The 22,815-nt window shown below is 39.3% G+C and overlaps 2 protein-coding genes across 5 annotated transcripts in view; one reads left to right on the top strand and one right to left on the bottom strand.

Moving 5' to 3' along the window:
* The window catches only part of tbcd (tubulin folding cofactor D), a 202,840-nt gene that overhangs the window by 54,330 nt on the left and 125,695 nt on the right, over nucleotides 1-22,815 (top strand). The window lies entirely within an intron of this gene.
* znf750 (zinc finger protein 750) lies at nucleotides 1,577-22,436 on the bottom strand. 3 transcript variants are annotated; one of them, XM_052033303.1, is made up of 5 exons: nucleotides 22,305-22,368; nucleotides 21,106-21,230; nucleotides 20,302-20,442; nucleotides 10,770-12,439; nucleotides 1,577-3,438 (listed from the first exon to the last, which is right to left on the bottom strand). In XM_052033303.1, exons 4-5 carry the CDS (start codon nucleotides 12,269-12,271, stop codon nucleotides 2,604-2,606), a joined length of 2,337 nt encoding a protein of 778 aa, XP_051889263.1. In that variant the 5' UTR covers nucleotides 12,272-12,439; nucleotides 20,302-20,442; nucleotides 21,106-21,230; nucleotides 22,305-22,368; the 3' UTR covers nucleotides 1,577-2,603. The 3 variants fall into 3 exon arrangements, with proteins under 3 accessions (XP_051889263.1, XP_051889262.1, XP_051889261.1); XM_052033302.1 differs by lacking the exon at nucleotides 21,106-21,230 and having other exon boundaries at nucleotides 22,305-22,382; XM_052033301.1 differs by lacking the exons at nucleotides 20,302-20,442; nucleotides 21,106-21,230 and having other exon boundaries at nucleotides 22,305-22,436.

Genomic DNA, 22,815 nt, shown 5'->3' with positions numbered 1-22,815 from the left:
ATATCTTTAAACTTGGATTTTTCCGTTTTGTTCAAAATTATCTATGTTCAAGTTGGCAGATGTGGCCTATTAGTTGCTTATTAACACAAGTTTTGTTGGACCTCCTCTGGTAAGGTTTTGAGACTGAGTTTGCACTCAACTTTCTGGAGTTTTCAATCTCTCCCTATTGTTCCGAACAAATTCAACATTAACGTGGTTTTTAGACCTGAACCTTTTCTAAGAGGCTCTTAGATAGGCACATAAATATGCAGAGAAAGGAGGGATGTGGATCATGTGCAGGCAGAGGGGGTTAGTTTAATTAGGTGTCATAAGCTTAATTAGTCTGGCACAACGTCGTGGGCTGAAGGGCCTGTTCCTGTGTTGTACTGTTCTATGTATGTACTCTGTGCTTCCAGCCACAAAACCAGGGATTCTGTTTGTATTCCGTGTGGTACTAAGTTATTGTGCTTCTATTAATGATTTTTTTTTTTGAAAAACAGTCGGTGTAAGATTAGAACTATTGTTTGCTAGATTTTCATCTCCTCATACTTCTACAGCTCTAAAATGATGTATCTAATCACTTTAACAGTGGATTGATTAGTGGATTAATAAATTCTGTCCACAATATTCTTAAACCTAATTTATGTAAGTGTAAAAAAGTGATTCATTTGTTGAATGGTACATATATAGTTATAATCTGCAAAGAAGTCATACTTGTATTTTTAAGTATGAGACTGTTTCTGAATGTAAATCAAGGAGTGAGGCAATTATTTGTGCATGATAAATTATCTTTAATCCAATAGCAAAAAACATCAATCTTTTAACATAATGAATGGCTGAACATCATAGTATTTCCATCACCAGAGATTTCCTATTATCTAAAGTAATATCCTCAATACATTTTTCCTAAATAATCCTCGAGAATTGATTTCCCAGTATTTCAATTAAGAATATGATAAAAAATGTACATTATTATAATGACCATCACAGACTTTTGACCAAGTAAAAAGTACCGAGATAACTGTACATATGTACTTTTACTACCTTTTGGTCTTCACCAGGTAAGTGCAATGAAATGACATTCAGTGAACAGTTATTTGCAATTGGTCAATTTGGACTTTAAAGATATCATCATTTCCATTATCAGATTTGCAGTGTGAATGTCATACTTGAGGTTTAATTTGCATCAAAGTTTTTAGGTTACAGTGATTTAGTGGCCCACTTTTGCTGTTGAAGTGCCAGCAAGCTGGGACATAAAGGAGTAAACTGCTTGTTCTTTTACCAAAATTAACTTGAGAAGAAAGACAAAAGAGACAATAACCTACTTCTAATATTCTTATAAGTTCTTTCACCAATTATTTCAGTGTAGTTTAATGTTTTTGATTAGTGATGTATTTTAAGTGACTTTATTTATTTTAATTTATTTTTCATCACTTAACTTTGATAGTCACTAAATGTCAAAGGTATTTGGTAACCAGAGTAGTTCTGACATCTGGCAAAGCTGGGTGCAGGCCTTCAGCTGTAGAAGCCCAAAAGTGGTTGAATGATTTTCTTTATTGCACTACTGGGGGGGGGGGGGGGGGGGGGGTGCCCTGCTTGCTCGGTAGTCTGGGACATTTCAAGCCGGTGTGATGGGCCAACCATTTCTGGGCTAAGTCAGAAAATGTCTGGTGACTATGGAGAGGGCTTGTGGGCAGCAGCCAGGACCTTGTTTTCCTTTTCGTATTGGTGCAGCCTAGTCATTGATAATCCAGATTGTTATGTGTTAACCTCGCAAGATTCCATTACATATGATTGGGGAAAAAAAACAGAATCTCAGTAAGTTTTTTATATATGCAAGAAGAAGTGGTTATTTATGTGTTGTCATAAATGATTATGTTTTCTGGAGTTGATAATATTGGAAATACTTAGTCTTTGCTTGTGGAACCGAGATGCAATGAATTGCTAGTGCTGATTTGCATGTTTACAATGGGACCCCTGATTTCACTATTCTCTATTAGTGTCTGCTAAAGTAGTTCGTATCAATAATGTTTTTACAACTGTAAGAGGATGTTGAACATTGGTTATATTGGTTGTTGAACAAGGCTACTTAGAACATTTTACAAACAAATGAAACATGCTACTTATTTCTTGTGAGGTAGTTGTGTAAAGCAACTCACTTTCAGAGAAGGAATCAGATAATTTTTTGGAGTTTACGTTATTTTGCAGCTTCTTGTATTGAAATTCTTTTCACTTAGATATATTCTTTATATATTTAAGAAGAAAGAGCTCCAAATAAAAACATGATCTCCCTAAAGAATGATTGTCTCACTTTACATCTTAATCCTATCCATGTCGTATCTATCAGCCTGATCAGCACAATACCATACCATACCATATAATGCAATTCAAACTGAAAGTACATGAGCTGCTAACTTCAACCATATGCTGTCTTGTTTCACTATAATCTTTTAACCAACACTGAATATAGTGTGTACAGTTGAAAGTTAAAGACCTTGAACACAAATATGTTCCAGGTTGTATTCCACATCTTTGTGACTAATTGTTGATGTAAACCATTGCCATCAACTTTACATAGTTTAATAGTTCATCTTGTTATTGGTTTCAGTTGAAGATGTTCTGTTTCATGCAACTTTAGTTCTCTTTCTCAGACTGAATATTCTATCACAGTCATTGATTTTTACATCTGATTTAACTGATCCTTCATTTGATCTTTTCTGATACCTTGATTTTTGTTTTTTTACTTCTTCAACTGCAGAGGAATTACATTTGTGCTTTTCTTTGTAGCTTGGTTCCTCTTTACTAGCCAGCTCTCCATATGGTGGAACAGACCATTCCTCATCATATTTTCTTTTGTCACATCTAGCTAACTGACAAAGAGCCACAGCAGCCGACTGCTTCTGTTCATCGTTACAGCATTCAGTGCATTGGACATCATTTATTGTTTGCAAGTTTGCAGCTTTTTCTGTCTGACTTTTACATTTATTTGCTTTGTGGCAACCTTTGCCTATATTCGGGTCTTCTGCTGAATGAATATTTAAGTCTGAATGGAGAAACTTGTTGACATTTAAGCTTTTTGCTTTTACCCTTGAGTCTTTGAAATCGACGTCGAATGGAATAGAATCTTCAGCTGTTTTCAAACTATGATTGTGGTTTGCTTTAAGTGAAAGATTTAAAGGTACGTCCTGTACCTTTGTGGAAGTTTCAAACTCTCTAACCAGAAGGAAATGATTGCCGTCTGATGTACCTTCACTTGAATCCTGTAGCAAATTTTTATTCGTAGTTCCAGGCTGCTGGTCCAATTCCGATTTTGCTTTACTTTTTTTGGAAAGGTTTAGCGGTTTCATGCTAGTTGAACTTAAGTTGGTCGGTACCAGAGTATTGCCATGGTAGTAATCCAAAATGGTAACATTAGAATAAGTTGGATTGGATATAGAATCCACATTGGGTGAAAGGATTCTGTAAACAGAGTAGCAAAATAGAAATTTTAGATTCAATTTAATAACTTCTACAAAGAATAAATGTTGTTCAGGACCTCAGCAGACATTCACCCACCCACCCACCCTACAACCTCCAAACCCTTTGTTGAAGAAGAACAGAAAATGCTGGAAATACTTGACCTGAAACATTGATTCTGTTTCTTTTCCCACCAATGGAGCCTGACCTGAGTCCTTACTGGAAGTTTTTGTTTTGTATTTTTAGCTTCTGCAGTTCTTAAATTTTTATCTTTTTTTGAATATCATGAAGCATTTATGCTTTAATCAACATCTTTCAAGAAATTAACTGGTCAATTTTCTTCATTTTGTTGAGGAAAGATATTTTGTAACAAATGGAAAATGAATAATTTTGAGGGAGTGAAAGTAAACAGAAAAGCAAAGGATTTTCAGATTGAACTTAATTGCTTTTATGTTTTAAATATATACAAATAACTTGGATTCAGATATTTTCCTTGCACCTCTTCAAGGTATCTCATTTGTAATTGAATATTCCACTTAACCCCAAAAATAGGGAAAAATCTGAACAGGTAATTTATTCACGAGGCATTGATTAAGGGTTAAGTGTTCAGGACGTTAGGAGCACATCCTCTCCTCATAGAAGCAATCCCACGACATAGGCTTTCGTATCAATGAGTGCACATACTATATTTTGAACAAAGTAATGAAACCAAGAGCATGCTGATAGTGCAGCACTTCCGGCATTCTGTGCTGGTGTCGACATAAATAAAAATTCAAGAATTTGTTTAATTTGAATCACATCCATCTGATTTAGAGGAGGGATTGTTAGAATTGATCCACGGGTTCTTCTGGAGCAATTCTGCTCCTCTGCTATTCGCAGAAACTAGTGTGACATTTGCTGCAGCTACCACTCCTACTTCAGAACAGGCTGTCAAGGTCACTGTGGACCTGAAACTTTGTACTTTGGCTTCTTCCAGTCTAGAGCCAGAAAAATGTGCAACATCTTGCAGTTTGCTGACCATTGTTGTCTTTGGGAGGTAGAAGGTGGAGCATGCATGTGCCCTTGAAAAAATTGCAGACTTCCCATGCTGCAGTGTGCAGTTGGCTGCATGTAAATCACTTTGCAGGTGCTACATATCAACTCAGATAGGCACTGCAACTGAATGTGATTATGTCTAATCCGCTGAAGTTGCTACGTAACTAGTCGAGTGTGCATGTACCTTCTCAGCATGAGCAATCAGAGTTTACGACTGGCAGAGTTATAGTGATAGGATCGCAAATGCATTCATGCTAAGAAAAGACAGGAGATTTGTGCTCCTGACACCTTACTAGTAATCTGTTGGCAATTGTATTGCTGTACTGCTCTGGCACCCTTCACACCTTTTAACAGTGATATCCAGAGCCATGGTGGCTACTATGGACCTGGATGGCTGCTTCTTGAACTTGCATGATAGCAGCATTTGCCTGCACAAGTTCCTGGCTGTTAGATGTTCTGCAATCAAAGCTGAGGTATCAATAATCTGAAACCTCATTTGGTTGGGTGCACAAGCATGTTAGATCTGCCCACCATTTCATTACTGGAAAGGCTGGGCTTCGATCTCTACCCAAAGCTCTGTCAGTGCTGAACTCCTCCATGCCCCTTAACATTTTGCTCAAGGTTTTCTGACAGTCCTACTAATAGTTCGCAGATTTCAAATTGAATACCAATTTGTCAGCTTCTGTAAGAGTTCCATCAAAGTTTTCAATTTTTTCAATGTTTCCGAAATGTTGGCATTGTTGGCTTGGTGAACATTTATTGCCCCATCCCTAATGGCCCTTGGAAAGGCGGTGTTAAATCACCTCATTCACTGCTTCAGAACCTTTGGTGAAGGTATGTCCACAATGTTATTTGGTAGGAATTTTCCAGAATTTGTAATGATGAAGGATATATTTTCATATCAAAATGGTTTGTGTGAAGGAAGTGAACCTGCAGGTGTTGATGTTCCCATGTGCCTATTACTTTCATCTTCCTTAATGGTAGAGGTTGTAGGTGGGCGGCAAGTGAAGTGGGCTGCTTTGTCGTGGATAGTGATTCTGCTTGCGTATGTTGGAGTTGCCCACTTTGAGGGAAGCAGAGTATATTCCATATTGTCTAATTTGTATTTTTTAGATGGTAGAAAGGCTTTGGGGTGTCAGGAGGTGAGTTATTTACTGTGGAATGCCCAGTTTCTAACTGGTTTTTGTAGCCACACTATTTATGTGGCAAATCCAGTTGAGTTCCTGGTCAATATTGACTCCCAGGATGTTGAGGTGAGGGAGTCTGCAACTCAAAGGTGGTTAAACTATCTCATATTGGAGATGTTCAAGACCTATTTGTTGCTTGTCAGCCAATGCCTGAACGTTGTCTAGGTCCTGCTGTTTTCAGGGCTGGACTGCTACATTTTCTGAGGAGTCATGAATGGAATTGAACATGGCGTCATTAAACATCCCCCGCTTGTGACCTTATGATGGAAGGGAGGTCATTTATGAATCATCTGAAGTTGATTGGGCCTTGGACACTGCCTAGATGACCTTCTGCAGCCACGTTTAATTGTTGGGATGATTGACCTCTAACAACCACAGCCACCTTCCTTTGGATGAGCATTACTCCAAGTACTGGAGTAATTTCCTCTTTTTGCCCAGTGAACTCAGCTTTACCAAAGCTCTTTCAGGCTATACTTGGTCAAATGCTACCTTGGTATCGAGGGCAGTCACTCTTACCTCACCACTAAATTCAACTTTGCAACTGATGGTGACACCTTCCATCAATTTGTTGATGAATGAATGTTAACTATCTAGGTGGTAATCAGATAAACTGGATATGTCCTGCTTTTTGTTGACAGGTCATACCTGGGTAATTTTCTACATTGTCAGATAGAAACCTGTATTATAACTGTACTGTAGCTGCTTTATGTAAGTGTGACTACTTCAGGAACACAAGTTGTCAAAGTCACAACCAATGTGTTGTATAGTTGTGTAGTCTTTGCTGTACTCTTTGCTCTTTCTTGATATCACCTGGTGTGAACAGGTTATCTTCTGTGATAGTGGGGATTGTAAGAGAAAGCTAGTATGGATCACTTATTTGCATTTCTAGCTGAAATTGGTTGCAAAAGCTTCAGTTTTGCCCCTGGCACACACTGGTTGGGGTCCACTACCACAATAGATGGGTATATTCTTAAAGCCACCTCTTCTGTTTAATTGTACTCCACCATTTATGCCCATAAATGGCAGGACTGCAGAGTTCTGCTATTATCTTTTGTTTGTGGGCTAGGTTAGATATGTTTGTTGCATGCTGTCTTTGCTGATCAGCAGATATGTAGTCCTGTTTTACACTTATTTTAGATACGTCTGATCCTGCTCCTAACAGGTCCCTGCAGAATTGGTGTGTGATTGTGTCCTCTGGCAAATAACACCTGTTCTGGTTTCGGGTCATTCATTCCCTGTGACTCATCATGTGTAGTTGCCATCTCTAATCTAACTTCGACTACACACTGTATGAGCTGATGGCTTTAACATAGAACATAGAACACTACAGCACAGTACAGGCCCTTCAGCCCACGATGTTGTGCTGACATTATATCCTCCTCTAAGATCTATCTAACCCTTCCCTCCTACGTAGCCCCCTATTTTTCTATCATTCATGTGTCTATCTAAGAGTCTCTTAAATGTCCTTAATATATCTGCCCCCACAACCTCTGCAGGCAGTGTGTTCCATGCACCCACCACTCTCTGTGTAAAAAAAACTTACCCCTAACATCCCCCTTATACCTTCCTCCAGTCACCTTAAAATTATGTCCCCTCATGTTAGCCATTGTCGCACTGGGAAAAAGTCTCTGACTGTCCACTTGATCTATGCCTCTTATTATCTTGTACATCTCTATCAAGTCACCTCTCATCCTCCTTCTGTCCAAAGAGAAAAGCCCTAGCTCACTCAACCTATCCTCATAAGACATGCTCTGCAGTCCAGACAACATCCTGGTAAGTCTCCTCTGCACCCTCTCTAAAGCTTCCACATCCTTCCTATAATGAGGTGACCAGAACTGAACACAATACTCCAAGTATGGTCTGACCAGAGTTTTATAGAGATGCAACATCACCTCATGGCTCTTGAACTCAAGACCCTGACTAATGAAGACCAATACTCCATACGCCTTCTTAGCACCCCTATCGACCTGCATGGCAACCTTGAGGGATCTATGGACATGGACCTCAAGATCCCTCTGTTCCTCCACACTGCTAAGAGTAATGCCATAAGAGTGCTGTCATTCTGAACTCTCTGTCTGTGGCCTCCTGCACTATTATAACATTGCTCAACACAAGCTCGAGGACACAACCTCATCTTCCATCTGCAGCTTATAGAACACAGAACAGTAGCGCACAGGAGCAGGCTGCTAAGGGTGATTTCATAGGGGTTGGCCGAGGCAACCATCGGCACAGAGAATGGAGAGCGATATATGTGCTGATGGGGGGGGGGGGGGGATAAGATATCTTTATTAGTCACATGTACATTGTCTTTGCATAGAGTGTTCTGGGGGCAGTCTGCAAGTGTTGCCACACTTCCGGCTCCAACATAGCATGCCCACAACTTGCTAACCTGCATGTCTTTGGAATGTGGGAGGAAACCGGAGCTTCCAGAGGAAACCCATGCAGACACGGGGAGAACGTACAACCTCCTTACAGACAGCGGCCGGAATTGAACCCGGATCTCTGGCACTGTAATAGCATTACGCTAACTGCTACACTACCGTGCAGTGTGAAATCAAGTGATTATTTTGTCATCATTACTGTTCCTTGCTCTTCCATCACTGCCTGACCAATCATTTCTTATTGAGTATCTGAAAGTGAAAATGCACAAGGTAAGATTGTAGTGACTGGGAGAAAAGGCAAAGTAGGTGGTGCATGCTCAAGCCATTTCCAACTTGTAAATCAAAATAAATTGTGGGATGAGTGCATAGTGGGAAATGAAGAGGCTAAGATGTGAGAACACCATCATCATTTCTGATTTCTACCTTGCTGCTGCCATGGACTTGGTAAAGGCTGCTCCAATTAAATCGAGTATAATCTTCACAATGAAAGTTTTGGTACCCTAATAGTTTGCTGCTGTCGTCTTTGGCTATATGCCATTTTCTCTGCAAGGAAGTTGTCTAAAAGTCCTGCAGTGTATTGATGTGATGTGTCAGTCACAGATAAATGGCTGGTAGTGTCTGAAAGCTGGAAAGTGAGACCTTTAGCAGTGCTTGATATGGGAAGATGTGTTGGGGAATATCAGTGTTACATGTGAGTTCTGACTGAAAGAGATTATTCATGGGTGAGTAATGTTTGGGGTAGTGTTTGATGTTGGTGGTGCTGTTAGTGGGGTTTGTCATTTGAAGGTCCATTCATTGATTTTGACCATGTGTTAGGATATTGACATTCTGTGATTATGGTATCCTGTCTTCGATACTGCCATTGTCATTTCCTCCCATTCCCTTCAATGTGTGCAAGGGCTTCTGGCTCTCTGTGGGAATGTATCTCTTCTCATTGTCTTCTATATATGGCCATTTCAGGAGGCAAGGAGAAAGAGATGGAGCTTGCTTTCTCCTCAGTAGTGCCTTCATTTATGTATCTCAAATCAGTTCCATCTCTAGAATACTTGCCTCCAGCTGCTGCTAGTTGCAGGCTAGTTTTAAGTGTTGTTAGGCACTCGTAAATTTGCTCCCTCCCTTCATGCACCCTGCTGAGGCAGTAAGACAGTGAACAGCATGAAATATTATAATGAGCAGATGCACAAGTTTAACATGTTGCCTTGTTTGGGTCAAACATATGTGTGCTGACAGTGGATGACCATCCCCCGCATGCTTCTTGGGCCATCTATTTTAACCCCAATTTGAGTTCAAAATCAAAGAAATTATAGTAAACCTTCAAGAATTATGTGTCCAGTTCTGGGTGGTGTAGTTTGGAAAGGATTTTGAAGGCTTGACAAAGGTGTAAAGGAGATTTGCTGTACTTGAGTAACATGGATCAACAAACAAAATATTGGAGAAACTCAGTGGGTCAGGCAGCATCTGTGGAGGGAAATCGACAGTCGGTGTTTCTGGTTGAGACCCTTCACCTGGACTGAAAGCTAGAGGGAAGGTAGCCAGTTTAAAAAGGTGGAGGGAAAGAGGTGGAGTAAGAGCTGGCAGGTGATAGGTGAATCCAAGTGAGGAGGGGAGATAGACAGAAAGTGGGAACAGCGTCAGAAGCTGGGAGGTGATAGGTGGAAGGGTCAAATGGTTGAAGATGATGGAATCTGATAGGAGAGGAAGGTGGAGCATGGAATAAAGGGAGGAAGGTGGGAAGGGCAGATGGGAGTAGTGGGGGAGGATGTGGAGTAATGTGGAGATGAGAATCTATAGCCACAAGCAGGGGAGTTGGCAACCAGAAGACACGGATTTAAGATTTGTAGAATCACACAGAGATACATCACGAAGGCCCTTTGGCCCTCCAAGTCCGTGCCAACTATCAAGCACCTATTGTTACACTAACTCTCGCCTAACCCATTTTATCCTTATTGCATTCCCATTGGCCATACCCAGCACAGATTGTACCTCTCACCTATACACTATGGGTAATGTACTGTGGCCAATTAACTTACCAACTTGCATGTTTTTGTGATGTGGGAGGAAATTGGAATGCCCAAAGGAAATTCACAAGGTCATACAATGTGTAAACTCCACACAGATAGCACTGGAGACCAGAATTGAACCCAGGTCGCTGGGGCTGTGAGGTAGCAGCTCTACTAGCTGTCCCACTGTGCTGCTCTTTTACTGCTGCCAAATTACTGGGAGAGAAATGAGAATTGTTTTAATGATCTGAATTATTGAGATATGGAATGCACTGCCCGGAAAAGTGTTGGAAATAGATTCAGCAGTAACTTTCAGAATGGAATTGGATATTTGAAGAGGAAGTTTACAGGGCCTTGAAGAAGGAATATGAATGGAACTAAGAGGATAGGTCTGTCAAAGAGTTGGCAGAAACGTGATGAATTACATGGCCTTCTGTGCTGTCTGCTTCAGTAAATATTACAGTCTCTAATAATTGATACACCCTGAAAATGAGCAGCTGTGTGAAGTCCTAAGTATTTTGGTTAATAAATCAGTCCTACATTTGGATTATGTTTCCTATGCTGATGATAAATCAACACTATGAAATTATTTGAAGAGCTCTTTCTTTGTTTCAGTGAATGCTTACTAATGTATAACAGTGGCAGCCAACCTGTGAACAGTACAGATAAGCATTTTGAAGAATCTGAAATGACAACAAAGTAGTTCTGAAAACCATTGATGTTTGCTGTACCTGCTGACTGTTCCTTGACTTTCTGGTTGGTCATGTTGAACGTGGACTTCATTTGATTGTAGATTCATGGTACTTCTGACTAATCTCAAGGGGGTGAAGCTTTCATCCAGTCTGTTAGTTTTATTATTTGAGTTTGAAACAAAATTAGGCAATTCGTCACAACTTTCTGAAACCATGCTTTTTTGAACATGCATTGTTGGGCTTGGTCGGCCTGGAGAGCCCATTGCTGCACTTCCAGCTTTAGGGCTCATTTTTGTACTTTTTTCCGGTGTGTGTGAATTACTATTCATTCCCAATACTTTACTCTCATTATCTTTTGATAAGGACATTGGAACAGGGTTCTCCAATTCATTATAAAGTCTTCTGTGAGAGTTCTGGAAATATAGTTGTGGTGGTGGTGAGGTTTCATATAGTGAAGGATTGCCAACTGACGGGTGCAGATCTTGATTTCTGTTGGAGTTATTTGCTTGTTGAGACTTTAGACCAAACTGAGGGATACCATATTCAGCTGGGTTGAGATGATGAACACCATAAGGAATGGGAAGGTGTGAATGATGTAGAATTTTGTACTGCTCTAATGTTGATGGAACAATGTGCCTTGGCAAAGTCATGCCTCTGTTTTGTAGATGAGGTGATGAAAAATTCTGCTGTTCAGGAGAAAAATAGAGTGAAATACCTGGGCTGTCGTATTCAACAGGCTTGCCAGTGAGGAGATAGGGTGAAAAGACTACTCCTAGACCACGTTCACTGTAATAATGATGGGTGTAATCTGGAATCAGTGGTGATGTATTAGGAGGAATTGAACCAAAACATTTATTCACAGTATACTTCTTGGAAAGCTCTGGTGAAGTTGAAGGAGGACATGCTCTATGTTGGTCACCAGGGCTGTAAAATGCTGACTTTATTGGGATGGCGGATGCCTTGTTGTTTGAATTTACTGGAATAAAATGTGTCTTTTCATTGTCTTTTTCTGGTCTATCAGTGAGTTTCAATTCCCCAACAGGGAAGAAAGCTGATGACCTTTCATCTTTTTCAAAAGCTCTTCCTTGTTCAGTTTCATTTTCTATAGGAATTTTCCGAAGTGGTTCCTTCTGTTTTGTTTTTGTGACTGGAGTAAAATTTTGATCATCCGTTCTGGTATTTTCTTTCATTTCTTTATCGGTGACCTGATGGCTTGTAGTTTTATCAGCTTTTCTGTAGTCTGAATTTTGAATAGGGTTACTATTTGACAACCTTGAGTCATAGTTCACATTTGGTGCACAGTCTTTCTGATTGGGTAGATTGGTTGCATCAGCATTCACTTTTGCACATTTTCCTGTTTGGTCCTGGTCTGTCACTAATGAAATAGAATTTTCACACAAACTGTACTTCATGTGGTTAAACAGGTGTGATTTCTCATTGCATGTAAAAGGGCACTGGAAACATTTGTACTTAAATGGTTTTCCTGGAGGTCGAGGAATATAGTGAGGTTTCTTCGGTTTGCGCTCTTTCATGAGACTCATTTTTGATGTTCTTGATAAAGGTGATGAATCACAGCATTCCCTGGATCTTTGTTTAAGTGTTCTTTAAATGTTGGTACTTTAAAGTAATAATCTGAAAACTCCACACTCTTGATTGTCCAGTTGACCAAAATTTGCCACTAGATAAATGCTGGAATAATTTGCATGAGACTGTAGAAGAAAGAATAGAAATTTGTTAATCCTTTACAAAGAGTAAAAACCAGCACATTCCTTCAGACACACCTGGTTTCAGAAACTTGTATGCAAATTTGGCAAAGAGGCATTGGGCCACCTTTTGTATGATGTTGAATTTGGATTAAACAGTCATTTGTATATTGCATCTATTTCATGATCTAAATGGAAGTTGTAAGATTCAAAGCAACGTGCAAGTGTTTCTAAAAGTCTGGAACAGAGTATATCCCATATTTACTGTTGACATTGTGATCTTTTTTCAAAAAGTAATGCACATGTCTTCACAGGGCATGCAAAAAAAACATGAAGGTATGACTTCAACACTAGAATTTCCAGTCTGTTTGCCATCTGTTTAAGGAAGGTTTTTCCCTCTTACAAAATGGTTAAAAACTATTATTTGAATGTTTGCGTTTATTTGCCAACAGTATTTAATGTTAAATTTTGATTATCCAATTATGATCCATTTTATAGCAAAATTTGATGCTGCTTTCAAGTTTCTGCATTAATTTCTTTACAATGAATTAAAGATTGACAAACTGGCAGCTATATCAGAGTTTCTTTTTGGCCTGTTGGATCCTTGACTCTGCATCAATGCATAATGTGGTTTGATATTGCAAGCACTTAGAGGCATCTTGAAGATATGAAAGATGCTATATAAATGCAAGTTTTTTTTATAACAATCGTCTGTACAGGAAATTATTACAAAATCACACTTGTTGCTTTAACATTCTGGTCATGGATGCTTCCTGATATCAGAAGAAGGACTTCAGAAGCTATTAATGTTAAAGTCACATTTGTCTTTGTAAAATTAGATGTGCAAATAGTGGAGAGCTCAGTCCTTTCAGGGCACTACTTAATCAAAGTCATAGTTGAGTTTATTGTCCCATGCACAAAAACATGTATGCACAGGTGCAATGAAAAACTTATTGCAGCAGCATCACAGACACATAACACCATATAAGCAGTATTCATAAGAAAAACACAAATTGTACATGATTTTGACATAATTCTATCTCCTTTACGATAGCATTAGAGGGAGATAGGAACAGACAGACTAGAAAGGCGTTTAGTTGGAGTAAAGGGAATTATGAGGCTCTCAGGCAGGAAATTGGAAGCTTAAATTGGGAACAAATTTTCTCAGAGAAAAGTATGGAAGAAATGTGGCAAATATTTAGGGGATATTTGTGTGGAGTTCTGCATAGGCATGTTCCAATGAGACAGGGAAGTTACGATAGGATACAAGAACCGTAGTGTACAAAGGCTATAATAAATCTATTCAAAAGTAGATTTACAAGAATGTTGCCGGGTCTTCAGGAGTTGAGTTATAAGGAAAGATTGAGCATGTTAGGACTTTATTCCTTGGAGCGGAGAAGAATGAGGGGAGATATGATAGAGGTTTATAAAATGATGAGGGGCATAGACAGAGTTAATGCAAGTAGGCTCTTTCCACCTAGATTAGGAGAGATAAGTACGAGAGGACATGGCTTTAGGGTGAAAAGGGAAAAGTTTAGGGGGAACATTAGAGGGAACTTCACTCAGAGTGGTGGGAGTGTGGAATGGGCTGCCGTCTGATGTGGTAAATGCGGGCTCGCTCTTAACTTTTAAGAGTAAATTGGATAGATACGTGGACAAGAGAGGGCTGGAGGGGTATGGGCTGGGGGCAGGTAAATGGGACTAGCCGAATAATGTTTTGGCACAGACTTGAAGGGCCGAATGGCCTGTTTTCTGTGCTGTAGTTTTTCTATGGTTCTATGGAAAAGAAAAGCTTACAGAAGGTTCAGAGAGCTAGGTAATGTTAGAGATCTGGAAGAATATAAGGCTAACAGGAAGGGGCTTAAGAAGGAAATTAGGAGAGCCAGAAGGGGACATGAGAAGGCCTTGGTGGGCAGGATTAAGGAAAACCCCAGGGCATTCTACAAGTATGTGAAGAGTAAGAGGATAAGACGTGAAAGAATAGGACCTATCAAGTGTAACAGTGGGAAAGTGTGTATGGATCCGGTGGAAATAGCAAAGGTACTTAATGAATACTTTACTTCAGTATTCACTATGGAAGAGGATCTTAGTGACTGTAGTGGTGACTTGCAGCAGACTGAAAAGCTTGAGCATGTAGATATTATGAAAGAGGAGGTGCTGGAGCTTTTGGAAAGCATCAAGTTGGATAAGTCACCGGGGCCAGATGAGATGTACCCCAGGCTGCTATGGGAGGCGAGGGAGGAGATTGCGGAGCCGCTGGTGATGATCTTTGCATCATCAATCGAGACGGGAGAGGTTCCAGAGGATTGAAGGGTTACGGATGTTGTTCCCTTATTCAAGAAGGGGAGTAGAGATAGCCCAGGAAATTATAGACCAGTGAGTCTTACTTAAGTGATTGGTAAGCTGATGGAGAAGATCCTGAGAGGCAGGATTTATGAACATTTGGAGAGGTATAATATGATTAGGAATAGTCAGCATGGCTTTGTCAAGGGCAGGTCCTGCCTTATGAGCCTGATTGAATTTTTTGAGGATGTGACCAAACACATCGATGAAGAGAGAGCAGTAGATGTAGTGTATATGGATTTCAGCAAGACATTTGATAAGGTACCTCATGCAAGGCTTATTGAGAAAGTAAGGAGGCATGGGATCCAAGGGGACATTGCATTGTAGATCCAGAACTGGCTCACCCACAGAAGGCAAAGAGTGGTTGTTGAAGGGTCGCATTCTGCATGGAGGTCAGTGACCAGTGGTGTACCTTAGGAATCTGTTCTGGGACCTTTACTCTTTGTGATTTTTATAAACGACCTGGATAAGGAAGTGGAGGGGTGGGTTAGTGAGTTTGCGGATGACACAAAGGTTGGAAGTGTTGTGGATAGTATAGAGGGCTGTCAGAGGTTACAGCGGGACATAGATAGAATGCAAAGCTGGGCTGAGAAGTGGCAGATGGAGTTCAACCCAGATAAGTGTGAAGTGGTTCATTTTGGTAGGTCAAATATGATGGCAGAGTATAGTCTTAATGGTAGGGCTCTAGGCAGTGTGGAGGATCAGAGGGATCTTGGGGTCCGAGTCCATAGGACGCTCAAAGCAGCTGCACAGGTTGACTCTGTGGTTAAGAAGGCATATGGTGTATTGTCCTTTATCAATCGTGAAATTGAATTTAGGAGCCGAGAGGTAATGCTGCAGCTGTATAGGACCCTGGTCAGACCCCATTTGGAATACTGTGCTCAGTTCTGGTCACCTCACTACAGGAAGGATATGAAAGCCATAGAAAGGATGCAGAGGAGATTTACAAGGATGCTGCCTGGAATGCGGAGCATGCCTTATGAAAGCAGGTTGAGGGAACTTGGCCTTTTCTCCTTGGAGCGACGGAGGATGAGGAGGGACTGGATAGAGGTATATAAGATGATGAGAGGCATTGATCGGGTAGATAGTCAGAGGCTTTTTCCTAGGGTTGAAATGGTTGCGACAAGAGGACATAGATTTAAGGTGCTGGGGAGTAGGTATAAGGGAGATGTCAGGGGTAACTTTTTTACTCAGAGTGGTGAGTGTGTGGAATGGGCTACTGGCAACGGTGGTGGAGGCGGATATGATAGAGTCTTTTAAGAGACTTTTGGATAGGTACATGGAGCTGAGAAAAATAGAGGGCTATGGGTCTCTCAGGTAGGGACATGTTCGGCACAGCTTTGTGGGCCGAAGGGCCTGAATTGTGCTGTAGGTTTTCTATGTTTCTCTAAAAAGCAACACAATTAGAACAAAAAAAATCAAAGTTCATTTTAGTGCAAAGTGATCAAAGTGGTCATAGTATTGCTAAACCGTAGTGATTAGAGTTTTGCCAGTTGGTTCAAGAAATGAATGGCTGAAGGGAATTGGCTGTTCTTCAACCTGATGGTATGGGACTTCAGGTACCTCCTGCCCGATGATAGCTGTGAGAATATGGCATGGCCCGGATGGTGGGGATCTTTGATGAATGCTGCCTTCTTGAGGCAGCTCATCCTCAACTGATGGTGGGGAGGGATATACCCATGGTGTGTTGGGCAGAGTCCACTACTCTCTGCAGCTGCTTACGTTTCTGCGCATTTGAATTGCCGTATCAGACCATGATGCAACCAGTCAGTGACAAACAGAACATTTCATCAACTCCCATTTACCTTTATCCATCTAGGAGCAAATCCATAACAAAAAGAGTTATGCCACCTGATTTACATGAAGTCCTTTTTTCCCCAAAGTAGCCCCATCTGAGGTTGTTATGCAAATGGAGTTTCAGGCAGTTAATTCAGTTTTTTTTAATTGGAAAGCAACCCATGTGGTTTAATTAACTTCCTTGTAAGAATTCAGTGGCAAAATGTTTCTTTGTTATCAATCTTTCCTTCCAGTGAATTTCTTTTAGCTTTCATACAGCTTCCTTCAGTTGGAATGGCAGGGTTTGCTTTTTGATGGGTTTTTGCTCTTTGGGTTTGTGCTTTGATGGATTTGTTATTCAGGTACTTTGATGTGGAGAAGGAATAGTATTACAGTTACTGATGTTGTTTGGCAGGATGATTTGAATTATGACTCTAGTTGCCAGTAATTGCAAGTCTAACTGACATGGTTAACTGCACATTTTATTAAATAAATATGTCTGTAAAATAAAAGATTTGGCCGGAATATCTTGTCACCTAATAACTACCTCTTTACAGGTCCTCCCATATGAACGAGTGGATTTACCAGCCACTATGGGGCCACAGGCATTTTCTGCTGGGTGGGAATGAGGCATTTTTGTGTGCCTCCTCTCTCCAACCTACTGTCTCTCTCCACCCCCCCACCGCCCACCGAGCCACATGGCTGTGTCGAGCCAGACAGAGCTGGGAACACTGAGCTGACTGGCTTGCTCACTCACTGAGTTAGTGAGACTGCCAGCCACTCTTCCCGCACTTGCTCGCTATCCCGTCACAGCTGTTTCTGTGATCCTCACCCACACACTGCTTTTGTTCGTTTCTGACTTGGGAACAATTCGGGTTATGAATAGTTCTCAGGAATGGAACTCTGTTGTAACCTGGGGCCAACTTCCCTACTGTGTTAAACTCCATCTATCCTACATCCCCAGTTAATGTGCATTTTTCCGAAAAATGTGAATTGCTGTATTCAGGTTATTTTCCTTCAGCGAAAAGCAAATGATATTTGCCTCATATTAGTAAGAACAAGATAATCCATGTTGAAACCTGGTTGAGCTCAAATTACTTCAATGTGATAAGAAGGCTGAGGGATGTTTGGGAAATCAGTAGATTATTTCAGGGAGCTTGTTCTTTTGACTTTTCTGTTGTCAGCAAGGCCTGTTGCAGCTTGCCCTTATTGCATTGTCCTGATCCTAGTTCATGGGAAACTCTGGTGGTTTCGTTCTCATGGTCTGGAAGCTTTCTGCAATATATTACCCCAAAGGCTAGATGCTTTCTCGTGACGAAGAGTAAACTGAAATATTCCACACTACTAATTACTCTGATCCCAAAAATTATATTCTGATATAATGTTTCAGTTAATCTTTTATTCATCCAAATAAATGTAAGGCATAGTTTAATTGTCGATTGTGGTTTCTCTTTATTAAGGTAGAAGTTCATTTAGTTATTACTCAATATTGTTTCACTTATTTGAGAAATGTAAGCAAAAGAAAAAAATAGATGTAAAAACCATTGGCATTAGATATATTGCATTAAAGTTCCTTTGAGATCAAGAAATAGAGAAGTATGATTTTTTTTCTGATGAATTCTGCCATATGTGATCAGACTGTACAATTGTTATAATCCAGAGATATTCCAATTTCTTGTAAACCTTCTGAACTTTCTATTAGCTTTTAAAGCATTCTAACCTGTTTCTTTCTGAGTTCAGCTTCTATTACTGAGAGAGGATAGATCCTTCCCATATAGAGGCAACTGCAATGTTATTATGTCATATAAAGTGATTGTTTTATTGAAAAGTACTGCACTATATTTTGTTTGATTGCACTACGCATGTAGTATATTAAAAATCTCCACTTTACTTGTATTCCCTGTTTAAAAAAATTCCTCTATTATGTCAATTTTTTGTCATATTTCTGTTGAATATTAATTTGCAGATTTTGGTGGTACTATGTAATCTTGTAATTGAATCTTCTTGCTGATTACAATACTGCAGAGCAGCATCTGTTGGCTTCTTAATCTCAGAAAGATTTAATAAGATTTCAATTGCATGCCCGGGTAAAGCCAACCAGAATGTCTACTGCTGGAGACATATGAACAATCACATCTACAACACTGAAAGTTGTATATAATAACTAAGCTTTCAGTTAATATACACAGCATGTTTGCAACTGATGATCCCTTTGGAATCTGATCTAACCATTTTAGATAAATAAGTCATTTAAAATTCTGTAAAAGCTTCATGTCAAACTTTCTAGGGAAAGTTTTACTAAGACTGTTTGACATGGAATAATTGCATATTGAGTAATACCATGTTAAAGTGAACAATCATAACATGAAATTCTCAAGATTTTTGTTGCAATTAGCATAAAAATACTTTGAATTGTGAATGCCATGATGTTTAAAAACTATTTCATGTAATTTTGTTCTGTTTCTTATATTGATCAGGGTTTTAGTGTATTTGACCTGCTTGAAAACTCTTGGAACAGTCCTTTCTATTCTGCAGTTCAGATTAAGATATTGGTGGTATCTGCTTTCAGCCTGATAAGATGGGATAAATCTGGATATTTCTTGAAAGTTTCCAGATCTACCCACTTTAAATGTTGATTCTGTTTCTGAAACAATTCCTAACTCGTTCCCTGCAGATATTTGGTTGGTGTCATGGTGTTGCCCAATGCTCAGAATTACAGATGTAGTATGCATGAGTTCGATTGATTCTATACATTTAAAGATATGTATGTGTAAAAATTGCTATTTTAAACAACTATTTTAAGAGAATGGTGCTTCCCAGAATTAGTCACAGGAAGATCAGAAATAGTATTCTTGGTTTGGTTTCAACAAGATCAGGAGGGCACAGTGACACAGCTAGTAGAGCTGCTGCTTCATAGTTCCAGCGATCCATGTTCATTTCCAACCTCTGGTACTGTTTGTGTGAAGTTTACACGTTTTCTGTGACTGCGTGAGGTTCCCTTGGATGCTCTGTTTCCTTCCCACGTCCCAAAGATGTGAGTTGGTAGCTTAATTAGCCACTTAGTTGATTACAGAATGTGGATGAGTAGTTGAACCTGGAGGGAGTTGATGGGAGTGCAGGGAGAATAGATTACAGGGATTATTAATGGGGATTGGAATTGCTCTATGAGTTGGAAAAGGCTCGATGGGCCGATATTTCCTCCTATGTCATGAGGAAATATTGTATGTATAGACCTAATAGTCTAAAGGTTCCAAATTCAGTTCTTGGCCAGTGATCATCTAGTAATAGGATGATAAATCTGACTGTTCTGTTGCTGGCCTAGTCTGAACATTCCGTAAAGTTCCTGCATTTGTCATCCACTCACCTTTGCTTGTCCATTTATGCACAGTTTACATTTTGTGAGAATTTGATTCTCAGATTGTTACTCCCAGTCAAATAACTTGGTGTTATTCATATTCTGGTCTCACACCTGATGAATGGGTACTTGAGTGTGATATAATATGTCCATGGCAAAACAGTACACGAAGTTACTAAAATGACTTAATACAATTCAAAAGTATCATGTTTATAAGTTGCCATACGTATTTCCACTGTCACCTCATTTTCGAGTAGTTAAATATTAGATTATAAACTAATTTTTTTGTTTAAAACAGCATTTGCAGATGCACAAATTGGAAATTTTCCTAAATAAAATTATGAGTATACATTGTTTTTATTTCCACTACATTATCCGTGCCATTTTTATGTACCTTATCTGTACAAAAAAATCTCCCAGCACTATCCCTCTCCCTGCCTCCTCCTGATTGCCTTGTCTCTTCGGTGCTTCTTTTCTGTACATTTGAGATATGTTCAAGAGCAGATCGCATGAGTTGTCCTTTTTTCCTCCCTCCCTGCAGGGAAACATTTAGCAACTCATTATGCCACCCTCTAATGGCATGTCCAACTTGTTCTATTTTGATTTTGTTGTGAATTGTACCATGCACAGAAATTGGGCTCCCAGCTATTTTGGCAATTTAAAGGTCAGGAATGAAGTACTTTTGAACCACCCCAAAGTAAAAATGATTCCTCTTTTCTCCCAGAGTGAGTCTAAGGACGGCAAGATCTGGATTGTTGCAGTTACCTTATTCATGGATAGGAAACCCATTTTATTCTGAAAAGGAAAGTTCAACTATTTGTAGACTTGTTTGATTTTACTTTAAAGTTCTGCTTCCAAAACCATTATTTACGTTGATCATTCTCACCCTCACGATTGACTACATTTTGCTATCAATAACTATTAAAATTAAGTCCTGAGATGCAGAGAATCTCGTACACTAGTTTTGTTGACTCAAAACTAGTTTAGCTTGTAATACATTTTTGTAGTTTCATGTGGAAAATATATTTAATTACTCTGTTAAAAATCTTTAAAAAGTAAGCAAAGTTATTTTAACATGGGAGCACCAATAGAATCAGTTTTAAGTTGAGAAATCTATTCATTAATAAATTGAAGGCAGTCTGTCTTTGTTTTCACTGAAGCTCCACTTTGTTCCCTCTCAGTGCCCTCTTGTACCTACCTGCAACTGTAAGGAGCTACTTCTAATGCAACTTTGTATCCTGTCCTGAGTAGGTGCGCAAAATGTTTTGAATTTTCCATGTCTGCATACCCTTCTTCCCAAAACCAATCTCCAACGTCATTACACTGTGAGGATTAAGAAGATTCTGATTTTGGAAATTGCCTAGATAAACCTCCATGACATAAAATATTAATGCACTTAAACTTTTGGCCACTGACCTCATTTATTCCCAAAGGTCTACATAAATCAAAACTAGGAAAAATCAAACTAGATTCAATTTGTTTGGATAAACCTCATTTAAGTAACATTGCACCACATGAATATCTGTTTTCTGGAAAATACATATTCTATATTTCACAAGTTATCTATGTGTTCATCTCCTGTTGGCTCATTTCTGTGCCTGGAGGACAGAATGACGATGAATGTGGAAATTTAGATGCTGGTTCCTGGAGTGGGTGTGTATGTGCTGACACAGACTTTAAGCTTATTTTAGCACATTGTTTCAGGCAGTAGCACAGGTGCATGAGAAACATCTCTCCCCTTTAGTTGGGGAATAACATCTTTTGTGCCTGTGGTCTCTGTTTTAACTTAATTCTAGCTATCAAAATTTAAATTGTAACTGAATGTATTTCAGTTTTATACTTCAAGCTAATTTCACACTGAGATTATAAAATGAGGTCTTAAAGAAGGCAAACTATATTCGCTTCTGAGGAGTGTGTTTATGAGTTAGTAGTACTTACCAATAAGCAGTTTTTTCCAGGGCTTTTTTTGGCCTTTCTAATGTAATGGTGTGTGATTAAATAAATCAGATGATCCCTGTAATAGGCTTACAGGTGTGCTATTCTCCGGGGAGTTCCTGGTGATTATTTTCAAGCACTTCTTTGCCATATTCCATAATACATCCCAATATGTTAGTTGATTTAATTAGAAATTATGTTCAAGATTGATTACAACTTCTCATATGTGCTGTACAGTAATCGAATGTGCCTTAAGTAGCAAACACCTTTGCTGACCATTGAGACATTTAGAGGATTGAAGTTTTTGTCATTGTTTTTGTACATAATATTTAACACAACCACAATACGGTATTATTACACAAGTCACAACTTAAGTCCATAATGCTTGTTAATCTTTTACTAAAATCATGTTGCAACTGGTTTTATTGTTAGAGATAAAAGTTTTTTTTAAAGTACACTTACCTTATATATGTAACTTTCTGTTGATTTGCTTTTGTTGCAATAGGTAAACTGCGCCTAAGCAAAGTATGTGCTCTCCTTGATTGCTGGTTGAAAATGAAGCCAGTAATTCTAATAGGAGGGACTATAAGTGAAGGAGTTGGGCCCTGAGGGTATGGAGATGCACCCGATGTTATTCCTGCCCCGAGCAATGATTCATGCGTTCTATCCAGTTACAGTTTTCTTCCAGTATTAGCTCAGTACCCAATTTGCAAAGCAAAATTGTTTTGGTTTCTACTGGCCATTTTACAGCAAGCAGTCATGTTTACACAAACTTGAACTTTTGTAGTGTAAGCAAGCTCTCTTGTTTGAACTGTAATTCTGCTTACACTGGCCTTTTGTTTATACATTTTTCTTTCCCCTTCTCCAATCTCCTTAAGAAATCTACCTTTAAAATACTGTTGCAATAATTATATTTCCAGATTGTATTCTACCTTACCAAACTAGTTTTGCCAGCCATATTTGCGTTGCATTT

This window comes from Pristis pectinata, chromosome 18 (genome assembly GCF_009764475.1).
Source record: "Pristis pectinata isolate sPriPec2 chromosome 18, sPriPec2.1.pri, whole genome shotgun sequence".
NCBI lineage: Eukaryota > Metazoa > Chordata > Chondrichthyes > Rhinopristiformes > Pristidae > Pristis > Pristis pectinata.
This window is presented reverse-complemented; position numbering and strand designations above follow the sequence as displayed.